Raw genomic sequence first — 19,304 nt, 5'->3', positions numbered from 1 at the left:
TTTGGCGACATCGCGGTGAACACACATTGGAAGCGTGTATTCGTCATCGCCATACTGGCGTATCACCCGGCGTAATGGTATGGGGTGCCACTGGTTACACGTCTCGGTCACCTATTGTTCGCATTGACGGCACTTTGAACAGTGGACGTTACATTTCAGATTTGTTACGACCCGTGGCTCTATCCTTCATTCGATCCCTGCGAAACCCTACGTTTCAGCAGGATAACGCACGACCACATGTTGCAGGTCCTGTACGGGCCTTTCTGGATACACAAAATGTTCGACAGCTACCCTGGCCAGCACATTCTTCAGATCTCTCACTAATTGAAAACGTCCGGTCAATGGTGGCCGAGCAACTGGCTCGTCACAATACGCCAGTCACTACTCTTGATGAACTGTATAGATGTGACGATTTTGCTGGTCACATGTGTACCTCACATTATACGCACATTTTGTAAACACAAGTGCCACGTGCGACCGAGTATTGTCCTGTTAAAAAATTTCACCTCTATACTGTCACAAGAGAGGTAGCTCAGGAGGACCTATCATTGTGCCATCGGAGTTCCCTGGATTCGAGCCCTGCTCTGGACACAAATTTTCAATGCCCACAAAAGCAGCTAAAGCGTCTCAGAAATCCTTTATCACTTTGTTGTCCGTTTGTCTGTCTGCCCGTCTGTTAAGACCCATATTTTTCAAGAATGGATGAAAGTATCAGTTTAAAATTTATGTTCCCTAACTTAGTGCTTCCTCAGGAGTAGCGCTGTTGTGCCTCTCAGAAACATTGGAAGAATGGAACTTCACCTTAGGTCGCGACCATACTCACCAAAGTTGGTCATGCAGGGTAGTGTTCAAAATGGTTCAAATGGCTCTGAGCACTATGGGACTTAACTACTGAGGTCATCAGTCCCCTAGAACTTAGAAGTACCTAAACCTAACTAACCTAAGGACATTACACACATCCATGCCCGAGGCAGGATTCGAACCTGCGACCGTAGTGGTCTCGCGGTTCCAGACTGTAGCGCCTAGAACCGCACGGCCACTCCGGCCGGCGCAGGGTAGTGTAAACTACGATTCATCACTGAACACAATGTGTCATCATTCATCAGCCGCCCATGCTTTCCAGTCACGGCACCATTCCAAACCCAGCTGTTTATGTAGTGGTGTTGCTGGCGTTGAATGCTAATTCCCTATAGTTGAGACGGCGTAAGGAGATTCCTGACATTTCGTAGCGCTGTTGGTAAGCCTTCAACTGCGAAGCGCTAACGGCTGTAGACGGAAACAGTGGTAATCTACAGAGCTGCGACGACACTGAAGCGTTGCCATAGAGACGTTTACCAAACCGCCTTACGTTATTGGTTGAGGCAGGCTCTCGAAGCCGCCTCGCCGAGCCCACCTTTAGGGATCAACTTACGCCGACTCACCTGCAGTCCGGCCGCAGCTGGTATCCGACCAGTGGTGCCAGATAACAAAGAATGTTACAGGGAGTCCATTACTTATTCTCGGATAGCAGGCGCAGATGTGAAGAAGTTACGATGTGCTTGGTGCGCAATACGGTGATCCTCCCTTATACTGATAGGACGTGATCAGCCGGTACCCTGACGACGGATGTGTTGTCTTTACGTTCCCACGCAGTCCAACGTCGGTCCATTGTGACATCCAATGCGGCACAATCTGGATATTGCACGTTTCGAATAGCCAGCCAAATGGAGACCAATAATGAGGCACAGATTCAAACTCTGTCACGTGTTGATGACGCTGTTTCACACGAATACTCACGCCTGTTGTACTGTCTACCCTACCAGGCTTTGTAACAACATTAACCACTAACAACACCAATAAACTCTGGTAGCTATTTTACCTGTCACAGGAATTTGCAACACTAACCATTTGCTTACGTGCCGAAGGTGTGTACGTGCAAGAAGTTGCATTAACATCAGATGATGACTTCTGGTTGCTTCACTTCTGTTGTCAAGTTGTTTAAACAGGAGTGGACGAAAATATAGAAATACCAAAAAATAACATATTACCATGACTAATACGAGGTAACAGAACCGTTGGCATTGAAAACAGCTTCAAGCTTCGCAGTTGATAAATACAGGTCCAGGGTGGTATTCGAGAGACTCTTTACCATCCTTTCTACAAAATAGTGGACTGTTAAGTAAAAATGACGGAGGTCGATAGTTATAATGCATCCTTCTCTCCAAAGTAGATCAGTGAAGGTCAGTAATATTCAGATCTGGTGACTGCGGTGGCCGGGTAAGACGCGACAGTTCATGGTCGTTCTCACGAAAGCATTTCTGGAAAATGTGAGCGTTCTGGACGCCCTGTGGAGGTTAAGACTCCAGAAATCAATGATAAAATCCGTGATATGGTGATGGATGACAGAAGAGTTAAGGTGGGTGAGATTGTTAGTGCTGTGGGCATCTCGAATTAACGGGTACATAATATATTGCATAAACATTTGGATTTGAGAAAGCTATCCGCAAGATGGGTTCCGCGATTGCTCACGCTTGACCAAAATCGGAATCGTGTGAAGTGTTGCAAAGATGGTTTGCAGTTGTTCAGGAAGAATCCGCAGGACTTTAAGCGTCGTTTCGTCACTGTGGATGAAACATGGATACATTACTATACTCCTGAGACCAAACAGAAAGCTAAACAATGGGTTACCAAGGGAGAATCTGCACCAAAAAAGGGGAAGACCATTCCTTCGCCCGGAAAGGTTATAGCGACTGTCTTTTGGGATTCGCAAGGGATAATTCTCATCGACTATCTGGAAAAGGGTAAAACTATTACAGGTGCATATTATTCATCTTTATTGGACCGTTTGAAAACGGAGCTGCAAGAAAAACGCCAGCGATTGGACCGCAAAAAAGTCCTTTTCCATCACTACAATGCACCAGCACACTTCTCAGTGATTGTGGCCACAAAATTATTGGAAATAGCATTCCAACTCGTTTCACATCCCCCCTCTTCTTCAGACTTGGCTCCCTCGGACTACTATTTGTTCCCCAATTTCAAGAAATGGTTGGCAGGACAAAGATTTTATTCAAACTAGGAGGTGATTGCAGCAACTAATAGCTATTTTGCAGACTTGGACGATTCCTATTATTCAGAAGGGATCAACAAATTAGAACAGCGTTGGACGAAGTGTATAAGTCTAAACGGAGACTATGTCGGAAAATAAAAAAGGTTTACCCCAAACACGTAAGTAGTTTTTATTTTTGGAAGAACTTTTCAAACGACCCTCGTATGTTCGACATCAGAGTGTGATAACCAATCGCAGACGGCAGGCGGCAGCACCAGCAATCAGAGAGTCGTGGAAAAGGTGCAGTTGTTGTAATGCGGAAACGGAGCGATTTATGCGACTTCCAAAAGGGCATGATAATTGGCTTTCGAGTCAAGGGTGGGAGTATTTCTGAAACGGCTAATTTTGTAAACTATTAACGTGCCACCTTGATTAAAGTATACCGTGCATAACAAAACGGCACTACCTAAAACCGAAGGTGAGGCAACTGTGGTGCACGACGGGCCGTAGATTACAGGGGTGAACGATGGCTCCAGAGTTATGTACGGGCGAATAGACGTGCAACTACTGAGCAGCTGACCGCCTAGATGAGCCAAGGGGCTACCATCGGCGTGTCCTCAACGACCGTTCAGTGAACGTTGCTGCATGCGGGCCTAGGCGGCAGGCGCGTGGTTCATGCACCCAAGCTCACTGCTGTTCATCGGCGACAAAGACTGGAATTTGCACGCAAAAGGAGGCCACTGGGTGCCGACAGGTGGCCCTTTCAGATGAATCACTTTCTACGCTGTAGTGGACAGATGATCAGTGACATGTACGGTGTGAAACATCTGAAAGGAAACACCCTGCAACCAGGAAGTAGCGTCATGGACTGAGGAATGTTTTAGTGGCAATTATTATGTATTATAGAAAATAGCTTGGAATGAAAAATGATTATAGAAAATTACATGAAGTAGGTTTATGAAGTCACAATAAGTTCAATGTTTTGAGTACTCAAATTGCCGGCCATCAGCATTTCCACATTTGTGTAGTGTGGTTAGTACACTGTAGCACAGAGTTCTTTATTATCATGAATGTCTTGGCGCGCTTCTCTTTTGAACTGACACATGTCATCAACAGTGTTTGGTTTTCTTGCAAATACGTTATACACTCCTGGAAATGGAAAAAAGAACACATTGACACCGGTGTGTCAGACCCACCATACTTGCTCCGGACACTGCGAGAGGGCTGTACAAGCAATGATCGGGATCACACGCACGGCACAGCGGACATACCAGGAACCGCGGTGTTGGCCGTCGAATGGCGCTAGCTGCGCAGCATTTGTGCACCGCCGCAGTCAGTGTCAGCCAGTTTGCCGTGGCATACGGAGCTCCATCGCAGTCTTTAACACTGGTAGCATGCCGCGACAGCGTGGACGTGAACCGTATGTGCAGTTGACGGACCTTGAGCGAGGGCGTATAGTGGGCATGCGGGAGGCCGGGTGGACGTACCGCCGAATTGCTCAACACGTGGGGCGTGAGGTCTCCACAGTACATCGATGTTGTCGCCAGTGGTCGGCGGAAGGTGCACGTACCCGTCGACCTGGGACCGGACCGCAGCGACGCACGGATGCACGCCAAGACCGTAGGATCCTACGCAGTGCCGTAGGGGACCGCACCGCCACTTCCCAGCAAATTAGGGACACTGTTGCTCCTGGGGTATCGGCGAGGACCATTCGCAACCGTCTCCATGAAGCTGGGCTAAGGTCCCGCACACCGTTAGGCCGTCTTCCGCTCACGCCCCAACATCGTGCAGCCCGCCTCCAGTGGTGTCGCGACAGGCGTGAATGGAGGGACGAATGGAGACGTGTCGTCTTCAGCGATGAGAGTCGCTTCTGCCTTGGTGCCAATGATGGTCGTATGCGTGTTTGGCGCCGTGCAGGTGAGCGCCACAATCAGGACTGCATACGACCGAGGCACACAGGGCCAACACCCGGCATCATGGTGTGGGGAGCGATCTCCTACACTGGCCGTACACCACTGGTGATCGTCGAGGGGACACTGAATAGTGCACGGTACATCCAAACCGTCATCGAACCCATCGTTCTACCATTCCTAGACCGGCAAGGGAACTTGCTGTTCCAACAGGACAATGCACGTCCGCATGTATCCCGTGCCACCCAACGTGCTCTAGAAGGTGTAAGTCAACTACCCTGGCCAGAAAGATCTCCGGATCTGTCCCCCACTGAGAATGTTTGGGACTGGATGAAGCGTCGTCTCACGCGGTCTGCACGTCCAGCACGAACGCTGGTCCAACTGAGGCGCCAGGTGGAAATGGCGTGGCAAGCCGTTCCACAGGACTACATCCAGCATCTCTACGATCGTCTCCATGGGAGAATAGCAGCCTGCATTGCTGCGAAAGGTGGATATACACTGTACTAGTGCCGACATTGTGCATGCTCTGTTGCCTGTGTCTATGTGCCTGTGGTTCTGTCAGTGTGATCATGTGATGTATCTGACCCCAGGAATGTGTCAATAAAGTTTCCCCTTCCTGGGACAATGAATTCACGGTGTTCTTATTTCAATTTCCAGGAGTGTATTTGATAACACACCAAAAGAAAAGGTCCATTGAAGTAAGTTCTAGCGATCCTGGTGACGATTCAGTTGTACCCTGTCAGCGTATCCAGTTACTGGGTAACTCAAAAAAAAAAAAAAAAAAAAATTGTTCAACTGGCACTGAGCACTATGGGACTTAATATCTAAGGTCATCAGTCCCCTATAACTCAGAACTACTTAAACCTAACTAACCTAAGGACAACACACACATCCAAGCCCGAGGCAGGATTCGAACCTGCGACCGTAGCAGCCGCACGGTTCCAGACTGAAGCGCCTAGAACCGCTCGGCCACCGCGGCCGACCGACGGGGTAATTTGTTGTGAAGAAACTGACGCACTGTTAAAGCATAGTGGAAAGGAGGCCCATTTTTCTGTAAGAAGAACTCCTTTAGTACCCTGCAGTAGTAATTGTGGAATTGGAATACCAATATCCTGCAGCATGTTGAGACAGACGTTATACAGGGTGTTACAAAAAGGTACGGCCAAACTTTCAGGAAACATTCCTCACACACAAAGAAAGAAAATATTTTATGTGGACATGTGTCCGGAAACGCTTACGTTCCATGTTAGAGCTCATTTTATTACTTCTCTTCAAATCACATTACTCATGGAATGGAAACACACAGCAACAGAACTTACCAGCGTGACCTCAAACACTTTGTTACAGGAAATGTTCAAAATGTCCTCCGTTAGCGAGGATACATGCATCCACCCTCCGTCGCATGGAATCCTTGATGCGCTGATGCAGCCCTGGAGAATGGCGTATTGTATCACAGCCGTCCACAGTACGAGCATGAAGAGTCTCTACATTTGGTACCGGGGTTGCGTAGACAAGAGCTTTCAAATGTCCCCATACATGAATGTCAAGAGGGTTGAGGTCAGGAGAACGTGGAGGCCATGGAATTGGTCCGCCTCTACCAGTCCAACGGTCACCGAATCTGTTGTTGAGAAGCGTACAAACACTTCGACTGAAATGTGCAGGAGCTCCATCGTACATGAACCACATGTTGTGTCGTACTTGTAAAGGCACATGTTCTAGCAGCACAGGAAGAGTATCCCGTATGAAATCATGATAACGTGCTCCATTGAGCGTAGGTGGAAGAACATGGGGCCCAATCAGGACATCACCAACAATGCCTGCCCAAACGCCCACAGAAAATCTGTGTTGATGACGTGATTGCACAATTGCGTGCGGATTCTCGTCAGCCCACACATGTTGATTGTGAAAATTTACAATTTGATCACGTTGGAATGAAGTCTCATCCGTAAAGAGAACATTTGCACTGAAATGAGGATTGACACATTGTTGGATGAACCGTTCGCAGAAGTGTACCCGTGGAGGCCAATCAGATGCTGATGGTGCCTGCACACGCTGTACATGGTACGGAAACAACTGGTTCTCCCGTAGCACTCTCCGTACAGTGACGTGGTCAACGTTACCTTGTACAGCAGCAACTTCTCTGACGCTGACATTAGGGTTATCGTCAACTGCGCGACGAATTGCCTCGTCCATTGCAGGTGTCCTCGTCGTTCTAGGTCTTCCCCAGTCGCGAGTCATAGGCTGGAATGTTCCGTGCTCCCTAAGACGCCGATCAATTGCTTCGAACGTCTTCTTGTCGGGACACCTTCGTTCTGGAAATCTGTCTCGATACAAACGTACCGCGCCACGGCTATTGCCCCGTGCTAATCCATACATCAAATGGGCATCTGCCAACTCCGCATTTGTAAACATTGCACTGACTGCAAAATCACGTTCGTGATGAACACTAACCTGTTGATGCTACGTACTGATGTGCTTGATGCTAGTACTGTAGAGCAATGAGTCGCATGCCAACACAAGCACCGAAGTCAACGTTACCTTCCTTCAATTGGGCCAACTGGCGGTGAATCGAAATCACGTTCGTGATTAACACTAACCTGTTGATGCTACGTACTGATGTGCTTGATGCTAGTACTGTAGAGCAATGAGTCGCATGCCAACACAAGCACCGAAGTCAACGTTACCTTCCTTCAATTGGGCCAACTGGCGGTGAATCGAGGAAGTACAGTACATACTGACGAAACTAAAATGAGCTCTAACATGGAAATTAAGCGTTTCCGGACACATGACCACATAACATATTTTCTATATTTGTGTGTGAGGTATGTTTCCTGAAAGTTTGGCCGTACCTTTTTGTAACACCCTATGTATATAAAAACTCAATGATCCATTGACATGATAGGCACGCCGAAACTTTAACTCCAGGTTAGTTCAATTGTTTTTTAGTTACAGGATGGAATCTTTCTGTGTTGTGGTACATATACTTATGCCTATTAATAGCGACTGGCAGCTAAAAATTCGCTTAGTCCAACAAATTTTTCTAATTACGCCGTCACCTTGCACTTCTTCCTTCAAAAGCATCTCGCAGAATTCTAAACAGCGATCTAGATCATCCTCTAGTAATCCTCGAAGTAATCTTGGGTGATACTCTTGGAAACCTAAACACTCCATCAGACAACCCAAGGATCTACAGGAAATGTACGACTCAAAATAGGCTCTCTTTTTTATTTCATTTTCATGGGTAGCAACACTCACTTGTCGACCACTCTTTGGCATGTTACAGACAGACCCACTTTGATGAAATGTCTCAACCTGTAAATTGATAGCCTGTTTGGTGGAGGTGTATTGAATACTTCTGTCCATTTTTATAGAACCTGTTCAGCATTCTTTGTAATCCAGTATTGTTTAATCATCGACTTCCATTGGTCATTGATTCAGTTACAATGGATTATTATTGGAATATCTTAAAAAATTACAAAAATGGTCTTAGAACAGAGAAAAATACAGTATACCTGTTATATACCCGTTCATACATCCCCCCAACCATTACCATTGTATACAGAGTTATTCAGCTGCCTTGCCAGTGGATTTTATGCAAACCGCAACACCTTCAAATAGCGTATGCAATATTTTGGTATTCTCTTGCTCGCTATTTGCCAGCAGAAAAAGAGAACATCGAACTTTTTGTAAAAAATTTAATGTAGTTAAATTTTGTATTGAGATGCACTACTGGCCATTAAAATTGCTACACCGCGAAGATGACGTGCTACAGACGCGAAATTTAACCGACAGGAAGAAGATGCTGTGATATGCAAATGATTAGATTTTCAGAGCATTCACATAAGGTTGGCGCCGGTGGCGACACCTACAACGTGCTAACAAGAGGAAAGTTTCCAACCGATTTCTCATACACAAACAGCAGTTGACAGGCGTTGCCTGGTCAAACGTTCTTGTGATGCCTCGTGTAAGGAGGAGAAATGCGTACCACCACGTTTACGACTTTGATAAAGGTCGGATTCTAGCCTATCGCGATTGCGGTTTATCGCATCGCGACATTGCTGCTCGCGTTGGTCAAGATCCAATGACTGCTAACAGAATACGGAACCGGTGGGTTCAGGAGGGTAATATGGAACGCCGTGCTGGATCCCAACGACCTCGTATCTCTAGCAGTCGAGATGACAGGTATCTTCCCGCATGGCTGTAACGTATCGTGCAGCCACGTCTCGATCCCTGAGTTAACAGACAGGGACATTTGAAAGACAATAACCATCTGCACCAACAGTTCGATGTCGTTTGCAGCAGCATGGACTATCAGCTCGGAGACCATGGCTCCGGTTACCCTTGACGCTGCATCACAGACAGGACGAACCTGGGTGGACGAATGTCAAAACGTAATTTTTTCGGATGAATCCAGGTTCTGTTTACAGTATCATGATGGTCGCATCCGTGTTTGGCGACATCGCGGTGAACGCACATTGGAAGCGTGTATTCGTCTTCGCCATACTGGTGTATCACCCGGCGTGATGGTATGGGGTGCCACTGGTTACACGTCTCGGTCACCTCTTGTTCGCATTGACGGCACTTTGAACAGTGGACGTTACATTTCAGATGTGTTACGACCCGTGGCTCCACCTTTCATTCAATCCCTGCGAAACCCTACGTTTCAGCAGGATAATGCATGACCGCATGTTGTAGGTCCTGTACGGTCCTTTCTGGATACACAAAATGTTCGACTGCTGCCCTGGCTAACACATTCTCCAGATCTCTCACCAATTGAAAACGTCTAGTCAATGGTGGCCGAGGAACTGGCTCGTCACAATACGCCAGTCACTACTCATGATGAACTGTGGTGTCGTGTTGAAGCTGCATGGGCAGCTGTACCTGTACACGCCATCCAATCTCTGTTTGATTCAATGCCCAGGCGTATTAAGGACTCTATTACGGCCAGATGTCGTTGTTCTGGATACTGATTTCTCAGGAACTATGCACGCAAATTGCGTGAAAATGTAATCACATGTCAGTTCTAGTATAATATATTTGTGCAGTGAATACCCGTTTATCATGTGCATTTCTTCTTGGCGTAGCAATTTTAATGGCCAGTAGTGTACATTAAATGTCCTACAAAAAGGAGCTCTTCATTGTTTCTGGAGCCCTAAGAGTTCGCTTGTAGTGAGCAAGACATTATGAAAATCTCGTGTGCAGTTTTTGAAGACGTTGGGGGTTGCATTTAACCCATCGGTAGGGGCAGCTGAATGTCCCTGTACGGTTAAAACTCGAATAAATAAAATCCACGTGTTTTTGCAGTTGTTTTATGCAACCCACAATGAATTCAGAGTTTCGATAGCTGTTGAATTTCATTAGGGTGCTATGTAAGCTGTAGCAGAGGTGGTGCGGTGTTGCAGAAGGGGAACACGGCGCTGCACTGCGCGGCGAGCAGCGGCCTGGAGCGGTGCGTGGAGCTGCTGCTGGCGCACGGTGCGCCCCTCTTCCAGGAGAACCACGACAAGCTGACGCCCTGCGACCTGGCCATGCGCGCCAGCCACCACGAAATCGCGCGCCTCCTCGAGTCCCGCATGGTCTTCGTGAGTACCTGCCCCCTCCAGCGAACCGCTCACTTTTGGTATCAACCAATTACTACATACGCTACAAACTACGGTGTCGACCTCAGTCGTTATGTAGCATACAGGCCTACGCTACATATAACTTTCTTTTGCTAACTCAGAGTGTAAATCGATTTTACTATGGTTGGTTGTAGCGCACACTTAACAGTTTAAACCTTGTACTTTCTGCCCATCAACGTTTTAGTTTCAGAATCCAGATATTCCCCGTAGCTCGCAGTATCTGCTTCGACAAAGTAGTGAGTCTATCTGCTCTGCGTATAGGCTCTTTATAACAAAGCAATTTGTCGGATAAGGCCCATGTAAACGACCGGAAAATTTGTCAAACTTTACTTGTTTGTCAAATTATTTGGCAGTGTGCAGCTTTTAATGACTTGTTTGCCAAACATAGACTATTTTGAGTTGGTCATGCGTATTTAGCGAAAAAGAGTTTTTCTCTCAGCATCAGGGGAATATATTAGACATATGGATAAAAATAAAAGAGCACTGGCAGTTACCAAGGTGGTAGAGTGTCGCGTTTTCCCCAGCCATATACTCGTAGTACACTTTATGAAGGAAAATCAGTGTTCTTTGGACTACACACAAACGGGTGTGAAATAAAATAAAAAATCGAAGCTCTCGGGTTCTGCCAAGGACGATGTATATGTCACCACATTGTGGTATTTTAATGAACTGAATTACAGAATTACAGGATTTGTTGAGTGGAATGAACAATCTAATGAATACAGAATACGGTTTGAGAGTAAACCGAAGAAAGACAGAGGAAATGAGAAGTAGTAGAAATGAGAATAGCAAAAAACTTAACGTCAGAATTGGAGATCGCAAAATAGACAAAGTCAAGGAATTTTGCTAGCTTGGAAGCATAACCCATTGTGGAAGAAGCAAGGAGGACATAAAAAAGCAGACTAGCACAGGCAAAAAGTGCATTCCCTGCCAACAGAAGTCTACTAGTATCAAATATAAGACTAACAAAGGCAGAAAGTACATTCATGACCAGTAGATGTCTCCTGACGTCAAACACAGGCCTTAACTTGAGGAAGAAATCGCTGAGAATGTTGCTTTGGAACAGAACATTGTATGGTACTGAAACATGGATAGAGGGAAACTGGAACAGAAGAGAATCGATGCGTTTGAGATGTGGTGTTACAGAAGAACGTTGAAAATCGGATGAACTGATACGTAAGGAAAGATGAGTTCTATGCAGAATCGACCAAGAAAGGATCATATGTAAACACTGACTAGAAGAAGTTATACGAGGTGTGACAATACAGTAATGAGACTGATTTTCTTTGCAAGATGTGGCAATCCTGCAGGCTTGTGTAGGCACAATATCTTTGACCTTCGTCTATAAGCTGCTTCTAGTCCAAGCGGCACATCGATGCAACTCCTCAGTCGTGAGTTGTGCTGTAATAAGTTAACGCGTGTTTGTGTCTCTCGTCACGGAAATGGAACCACATAATATTGCGCAACGGTATGCCATTTCTTTTTGCGTTAAATTGTGTGAAAACGCGACGACAATTTACAGTAAACTTCAGACCGATCGAGGTGGCGCAGTGGTTAGCACACTAGACTCGCATTCGGGAGGACGACGGTTCAATCCCGTCTCCAGCCATCCTGATTTAGGTTTTCCGTGATTTCCCTAAATCGTTCCAGGCAAATGCCGGGATGGTTCCTTTGAAAGGGCACGGCCGATTTACTTCTCAATCCTTCCCTAACCCGAGCTTGCACTCCGTCTCTAATGACCTCGTTGCCAATGGGACGTTAAACACTACCCATCACCACCACTACAGTAAACTTCAGAAGGCTTTTGGAGAGGAGGTTACGTCAAGAGCTCAAGTTTATCGTTGGCATGAGATGTTTAGTGAAGGCAGAACGAATATTGAAGATGAAGACTGCAGTGGACGACCATCAACCTCACGGACGGATGCTAACTTGGCCAGGGTGCGTGAACTCGTATGATCTGATCAAAGACTATCCATGAAAATGATTGCAGAAGAACTGAACATCAATCGAGAAATGGTTCATCTAATACAGTAATAACTGAAGATCTTGGTATGAGAAAGATTTGTGCAAAAATGGTCCCCAAAGATCTCATACCACAACAGTGAGAAACACAGAAAAATGTGGCGGCAGAGCAAACGGAAATCAATCCAGAATTGTTGAGCCGTGTTATCACTGGTGATGAAAGTTGGTTTTTCAGTACGATCCAGAGACAAAGCGCCAAAGTTCGCAATGGTGCGCAAAGGGATCACCCAGACCAAAAAAAGCTCGCATGCTTGTGTGGTTCTTTGATTCCAAGGGAATTGTTCATAAAGAGTGGGTGTCTCCTGCACAAACAGTTAACCAATATTATTACAAAGAAATTTTAGAAAGACTTCGTAAAAGAGTTCTTCGTATCCGTGCCAACATTGCTGATAATTGGAGTCTGAATCACGATAATGCGCCATCCCATACTGCTCTGTCAGCAATTTTTAACCTCAAAACAAATTTCAGTGTTACCACAGCCACCTTATTCACCAGATATCGCTCCGTGCGACTTTTTTCTATTTCCAAGAGTCAAAACGGTGGTCAAGGGACACCATTTTCAAACAACACAAGATGTCCAAAAAGCTGTGACGAGGGTCTTGGAGGATATTACAGAAGATGAGTTCCATAAATGTTTCCACCAATGGCAGAAGCTCTGGAAAAAGGGGGCGCAATCAGAAATTGGAAGACCTCAGGCTTTATGTCTGACCACTGCCAATAATAATAATAATGGAAATGAGTGTTTGGCGTCATTGGGCGGGAGGCACCTTGGGGGGCAGGTCCGGCCGCCTTGGTGCAGGTATTAGATTCGACGGCACATTGGGCGACCTGCGCGCCAGATTGGGATGAAATGATGATGAAGACAGCACAACACCCAGTCCGTGTAGTAGTCATTAGACAGTCACTGTTTTGTTGTGCTGTCAGTTCGTTTGTTGCTGAGACAATCACTCCTGGTGGTCGGGCAATATGGCGGGCGACAGTCAGGTTGGTACCCCACCACTATCCGGCGGATCTCCAGACACGTCTTCGCTGATCATTGAGTCTCAGTTCGAAGCATGACTCATCACTGAAGACAATTCTACTCCAGGCAATGACATTCCAGGCCGAAGACGAGTCTGGAGACACTCCAGACAGCGGCGGGATACCACATGACAGTGGCCCCCATACGGCCCGACAACAATGTATGATGGTCTGGGTGCCACATTTTATTTCATAGCAGGATCTCTTTGGTAGTCATTCGCAGCACCCTTACAGCACCGCGGTATGTCGACGATATTCTACACCCCATTTTGTTGCCCTTCATAAGAAGCCATCCTCAGCTAACATTTCAGAAAAATAATGCCCGCCCGCTCACGGCGAGAATTTCTACTGCTTATCTTCATGACAGATAAACCCTATCTTGACCAGCAAGGTCGCTATATCTCTCATCAACTGGGAACGTTTCGGATATTATGGGCAGGCCCCTCCAATCAGCTCGGGATTTTGACAATTTAACGTGTGAATTGGACATAATTTGGCACAATGTGTCTTAGGAGGATACAACTCACAGTCAACCAATGCCACGCCGATCAGGCGGATCAACGCGTTATTGACTTGCTCAGTTTGTGAAGCTCTCGCTCTTGAATAAAGATCCAATATTTCTGAAATTGTAATCACTTGTTTGTTTGTACTGAAACGTCCCCTTAGAAAAATCATGAATTACTGTGCTGGTAAACTTCTTACGTTATTTGGTTTTCAAACAGCTGAGCAAAACCGAACGTATTCAGACAGTTCTCTCTTTACTTATTGTGATAATCACTAAACTGACACACAATACTTTTTTAGCGCAACGCAATCTGACTTTCAATAATCCCTACGTTCAGTTTTGCTCAGCTGTTTGAAAATCAAATAACGTAAGAAGTTTACCAGCACAGTAATTCATAATTTTTCTAAGGGGACGTTTCAGCACATTTACATCACATCTACCGATTTCCGTCCCATTCGGAAAATTCTTTCGTGGTGCGTCGGTTTCAGGGCGTTTCTAGAAGTCGGTCAAGGGGGGCGGGTGGGGGGTTGGGGCTAATGGGGGGCAGGAGGTTTGGGGGAATAGAATATCGCTTAACAAAAGGAGAGTTGGGGTTCTCCACCTACAAATTCGTAAAATTTTGTGTTGCTTAAATTAGTTTTTGGTAACTATGTTGGAGTTCCCTGTAAAAAAAAAACTTATTTTAACATGGGAGATTTTATAAATTACATAAACCATAAAAAAGGTCAACTTACGACAAATAAGTTTTCATTAATTTACTGGATACATAAGATGACACGAATGTAAAAACTTGAACTTGACATGAATATAAGGAAAAAATCTGTAACAAAATTCACTGGATATTTTCGTCTTCTGCCCAATTTGTCATGCTCATTCGTCTCTATTTCTTTTTACTGAATATGTCAACGATATTTTCAATGTCCATATCTTTTTCTTTATTGATATTTGCAAGAGCCAACCCATTTAGTCTCACCTGCCCCATTGTGTTACACAAACGTCTTTATTCGCCTCAAAGTAGAGAAGCTTTGTTCAGGAGTGCTTGTGGTGACAGAAATAGCCCTAAATATTTGAAGTGAAACATATGCATTTGGGAAAAACTGCTTGTCACAGTTCTTTAAAGCTTCATTGCTGTTTCAGGTCTTTTACTTTCATCAACCCACCTTTTCTTCCATAGTTTCAGCTCTCCTTTCATTATTATTCATTCAATGTATATTAATAAATAATAAGACGCCCATTTTAAGTTAAATGATATTTATTGGTTTAGATAGTAAGGTATTTACCGCTCTTATTCTTTTTTTAAAATGTGTTTGAAATGTAATACACTGTATCCTGCATTGCTATATAATTATACAAACATGATTGAATCTGTTGAAGTAATATATTCGCTGATTTCTGAAGTCATTTTATCCAGTATAATATGATACTGTAGAGGGGGGGGCTATAACCTCCCCCCCCCCCCTTGCCACCGCTCCTGGTTGTTTTGTCTGCCTTACAGTTTATTTGAAAAAAATGTAATTATTGGTAACGTATATCACCAGTACTATACTCATAAAAAACAGTGATAATAGTAATGGGTTTAAAAAAGAATTTAGTTTCCTGACTGTGTTTTACATTCTCAGAAAATTACATTTTATCCCTCAGAGGGTAGCTATTAGCTTCAGATTGGGAACCACTGTACTAGTGTTATGGAAATAAGCACTGCCGCTATTGAAACCATTTCTCCGGATACATCGATACTTCAAAGCAGTTGCGTAAATACTTGTAGTGAAAACACAGACTAGAAAGATGTGTACAGCACACTTGGTGTGGCCGAAAAATGTAATCTCTGCAATGAAGCATACAATTCTCAAGAAAAGCGTTCCAAAACAAATTTAAGCTCCCATTTCTTTATTTATATTTCTTTTATTTTTATTTATGTATTTATTTATTTATTATCATCCCAATGATCACATTTGTGATATAGGATTTGTCAGGGTACATTTTAACAACTATATAATATCTTTACAAAATTTGTATCTGTGCTGAATTCATATTAATCTATCTTATGTTTAATACAATATACAACTAATAAGTGTTTTTATAACATAATTTCATTAACTTAAACATATATTGTTATACAGTTGCGCAGAGATATTCACTTATGCTGTAATAACATTTGTCAAGCATGTGGTTCTTTATAACAGTTTTAAATTTATCCTCGTTTTCCAGCTCTTTGATATGTTTTGGTAGTGCATTAAAAAGTTTGATGCCTTGATTACACACATGTTTCTGGCTTCGGGTCCTTGTTACAGCTTGTATGTGGAGATCTTTCCATTGCCGTGTATCGTAATTATGAAAGTCTGTATTGGTTTTCATTTTGTCCTGATTTCTTTTGATCACCAACAGACGTTTCAGAATGTATAATGACGGAATTGTTAAAATTTTCAATGCTTTAAAAAGGGGCCTACAATGTGTTTGAGGTGGGCTGTGGGTCATTATCCGAATAGCACGCTTTTGTAATTTGAAAATCTCATTTAGATGACAATTTGTTTTTCCCCAGAATACTATCCCATAGGATGCAATGGACTGAAAATAGCCAAAATATACTAATCTGGTACAGTCATTACTACAAACTCTTGAAATTATTCTACGCACAAAACATGCTGAATTTAGTTTTAGTGCTAAGCTCACCACATGGTCCTTCCAATTAATCTTCTCATCAATGTGCATACCCAGGAATTTTGCACACTGTACTCTTTCAAGTTGTTTGCCCTCCATGGTGGGATTTAGGTCGTCCTGTTCACTTGTTTTTCCATATTGCACATAATTAGTTTTTTTGCATTCAGTGTTAGCTTGTTAGCACTAAACCATTTTTGTATATCTTGTAGGACATGGTCCACAGTACTGTGCAATGACTGCTTCATATCACTAACTATTAAACTAGTATCATCAGCAAATAACATGGTTCTAGCTTTTCTCTCTGACACCTGAATATCATTAATGTAAATGAGGAACAGCAAGGGGCCTAATACACTTCCTTGGGGTACTCCTACTGTGACCTCCCTTGGATCTGATCTTAGTTTAATTTTTTGATTAATATTTAGTGCTGTAATTTCAACCACCTGCATCCTCTTTTCTAGATAAGACTCAAACCACTTTTTTACCAGTCCTCTGATACCTATAGCTTCAAGCTTTTTCAAAAGTATGCTGTGGTCAACAGTGTCAAAGGCTTTTGACAAATCTAGATTTATCCCAACTACACTTTTTCCCTCTTCCAATTTAGTGATTATTTCTTTTGTGTATTCTAGTACAGGTGTTTCAGTACTTCTCCCAGCTTGAAATCCATGCTGATTACTGTTTATCAGATTGTGCATATTAAGATACTGTGTGACTCTATTTCATTAGTATCTCTAAAACTTTAGAGAAAGTTGGGAGGAGTGAGACAGGTCTGTAGTTTTCTATTTTAAGTTTATCACCCTTTTTCAACAGGGGAATGACTTTAGAAATTTTCAGTTTTTGTGGAAACACGCCCTCAGCCATTGACAAGTTTGACATGTGCACCAATGGTTTCGCTATCTGATTAGCTGTTTTCTTTACTAATATTATTGGTACCTCATCTACTCCAGATGACATCTTGGACATGAGACTTTTAATCACTTTTAAAACTTCCTTTTCGTTTGTTGGAACTGCCATCATACTGCTGGCTGCCTTGAGTGCTTCCATCTTAATCTGTTCCCCAAAATTCCTGCTTAATGTCTGGGGTACATTTAAAAAGTAATTATTTATACAATTAGGCATGACATATTTATCTACAATTTTATTCTCCTCATCTTTTAGAATAATTTCCTTGTCTTTGATAGGTACCACGGTTTCTTTTTTCACAATTTCCCATGCTATTTTAGTTTTATTTCTGGACTTTTTTATTTCCATATTATTACTTAATAAGTTTGCATTTGCAATTACTCTGCAGTATATTTTCCTACACCTCTTTACATATTCTATAAAATCAGTATCTGTACACTCCCTCAACTCTGAATTCAGTTTTTTCATGTTTTCACATGATTTCTTAATGCCAAGAGTCATCCAAGAACTTGACTTTATGTGTCCAGTAGACTTGATTCTGGTCAGTTTCTTTGGAAAACACATCTCAAAGTTCATCATATAAATCGATGCAAATACACTATATGCCTCACCTGTACTTGACTGTTTCATAACATCTAACCAATTTTCATTTTATAAGATACTTATGAACTGATGACAGCTGTCCACAAAGAAGTTTCTTTTGTAAATATTATTTACACCTTTATCTTCCTTTGACCTTAAAGGGATTTCAATTGTGAGAGCATTGTGGTCAGACAATCCTAAATCTATGTTTGTTACCTCTATGTCAGTTGCTGACATATTTGAGAAAATGTTATCTATGAGGCTATTGGAGGTGTTTGTTATTCTAGTTGAATTGTTTATGTGTGGTGACGTGTTGAAACTCTTTAATATGTCCAAAAATTGCCTTTTTTGTTGACTTTCAACTAGAAGATTAATATTGAAATCACCACAAAGAATAATCACAGTTTCTTTTTTGTAAATAGTATTTAGTAACAATTCTAATTTGCAAGTATTTGTCGACATACGGAGAATAACAGCTACCTCTAATAAACAAAGCAGTTCATTTTCCACAGATAGCGGAACTCAACGACACAGTGGCGTCCCAAATGCAGTACTGGTACTGTACTAGTTGAAATTGTTAGATAAATTGACGTATCAGCAGGGTAGAAGCGAGCGACCGATTGTTTGCTTTATGAACAGCACATCGCCGCGATAGAGCTCTTACGAAAGACTGTGTGTCTTACTTATCTCCACTCTACCACACCACATGTTACTTATTATAAATTGGCACAGTGTTTTATTTTTTTGCCCTGTGCCATGTCCTTCTGCTGTACGTTAATACGGGCTTGTGCCACAGTGTTAGACTTGGCCACTGTTTCTATGTTTCGATACAGTGTATCGATACGTGGAACTGTTTCAGTGTTTCGGAACGGCTGTGGTTCACTGTTTCGAAACAGTGGTGTTTCATTCCGCCCCTGTCTCGGATATCCGGACCAGACACAGAAACTGTATCGTTGTTTCAAAATAAGGCTGTTTCAGTCCACCTGTGCTTGGAACGGACTGATTGTATCGAAACAGTGATGTTTCATTCCGCTCTGTGTCGGACGAGATTCGGGCTC

At 43.5% G+C, this 19,304-nt stretch overlaps 1 protein-coding gene across 3 annotated transcripts in view; it reads left to right on the top strand.

The window, feature by feature from the left end:
* The window catches only part of LOC124619745 (ankyrin repeat and IBR domain-containing protein 1-like), a 527,110-nt gene that overhangs the window by 277,606 nt on the left and 230,200 nt on the right, over nucleotides 1-19,304 (top strand). For all 3 annotated transcript variants that reach the window (XM_047146322.1, XM_047146321.1, XM_047146323.1), the window contains one exon: nucleotides 10,338-10,517. In XM_047146322.1, coding sequence (XP_047002278.1) covers nucleotides 10,338-10,517 — 180 coding nt within the window. The remainder of the gene's footprint in view (nucleotides 1-10,337; nucleotides 10,518-19,304) is intronic.

Source organism: Schistocerca americana, chromosome 6 (genome assembly GCF_021461395.2).
Source record: "Schistocerca americana isolate TAMUIC-IGC-003095 chromosome 6, iqSchAmer2.1, whole genome shotgun sequence".
NCBI classification, from domain to species: Eukaryota; Metazoa; Arthropoda; class Insecta; order Orthoptera; family Acrididae; genus Schistocerca; species Schistocerca americana.
The sequence above is the reverse complement of the archived record's forward strand: the minus strand, read 5'-3'. Positions and strand labels throughout refer to the sequence as shown.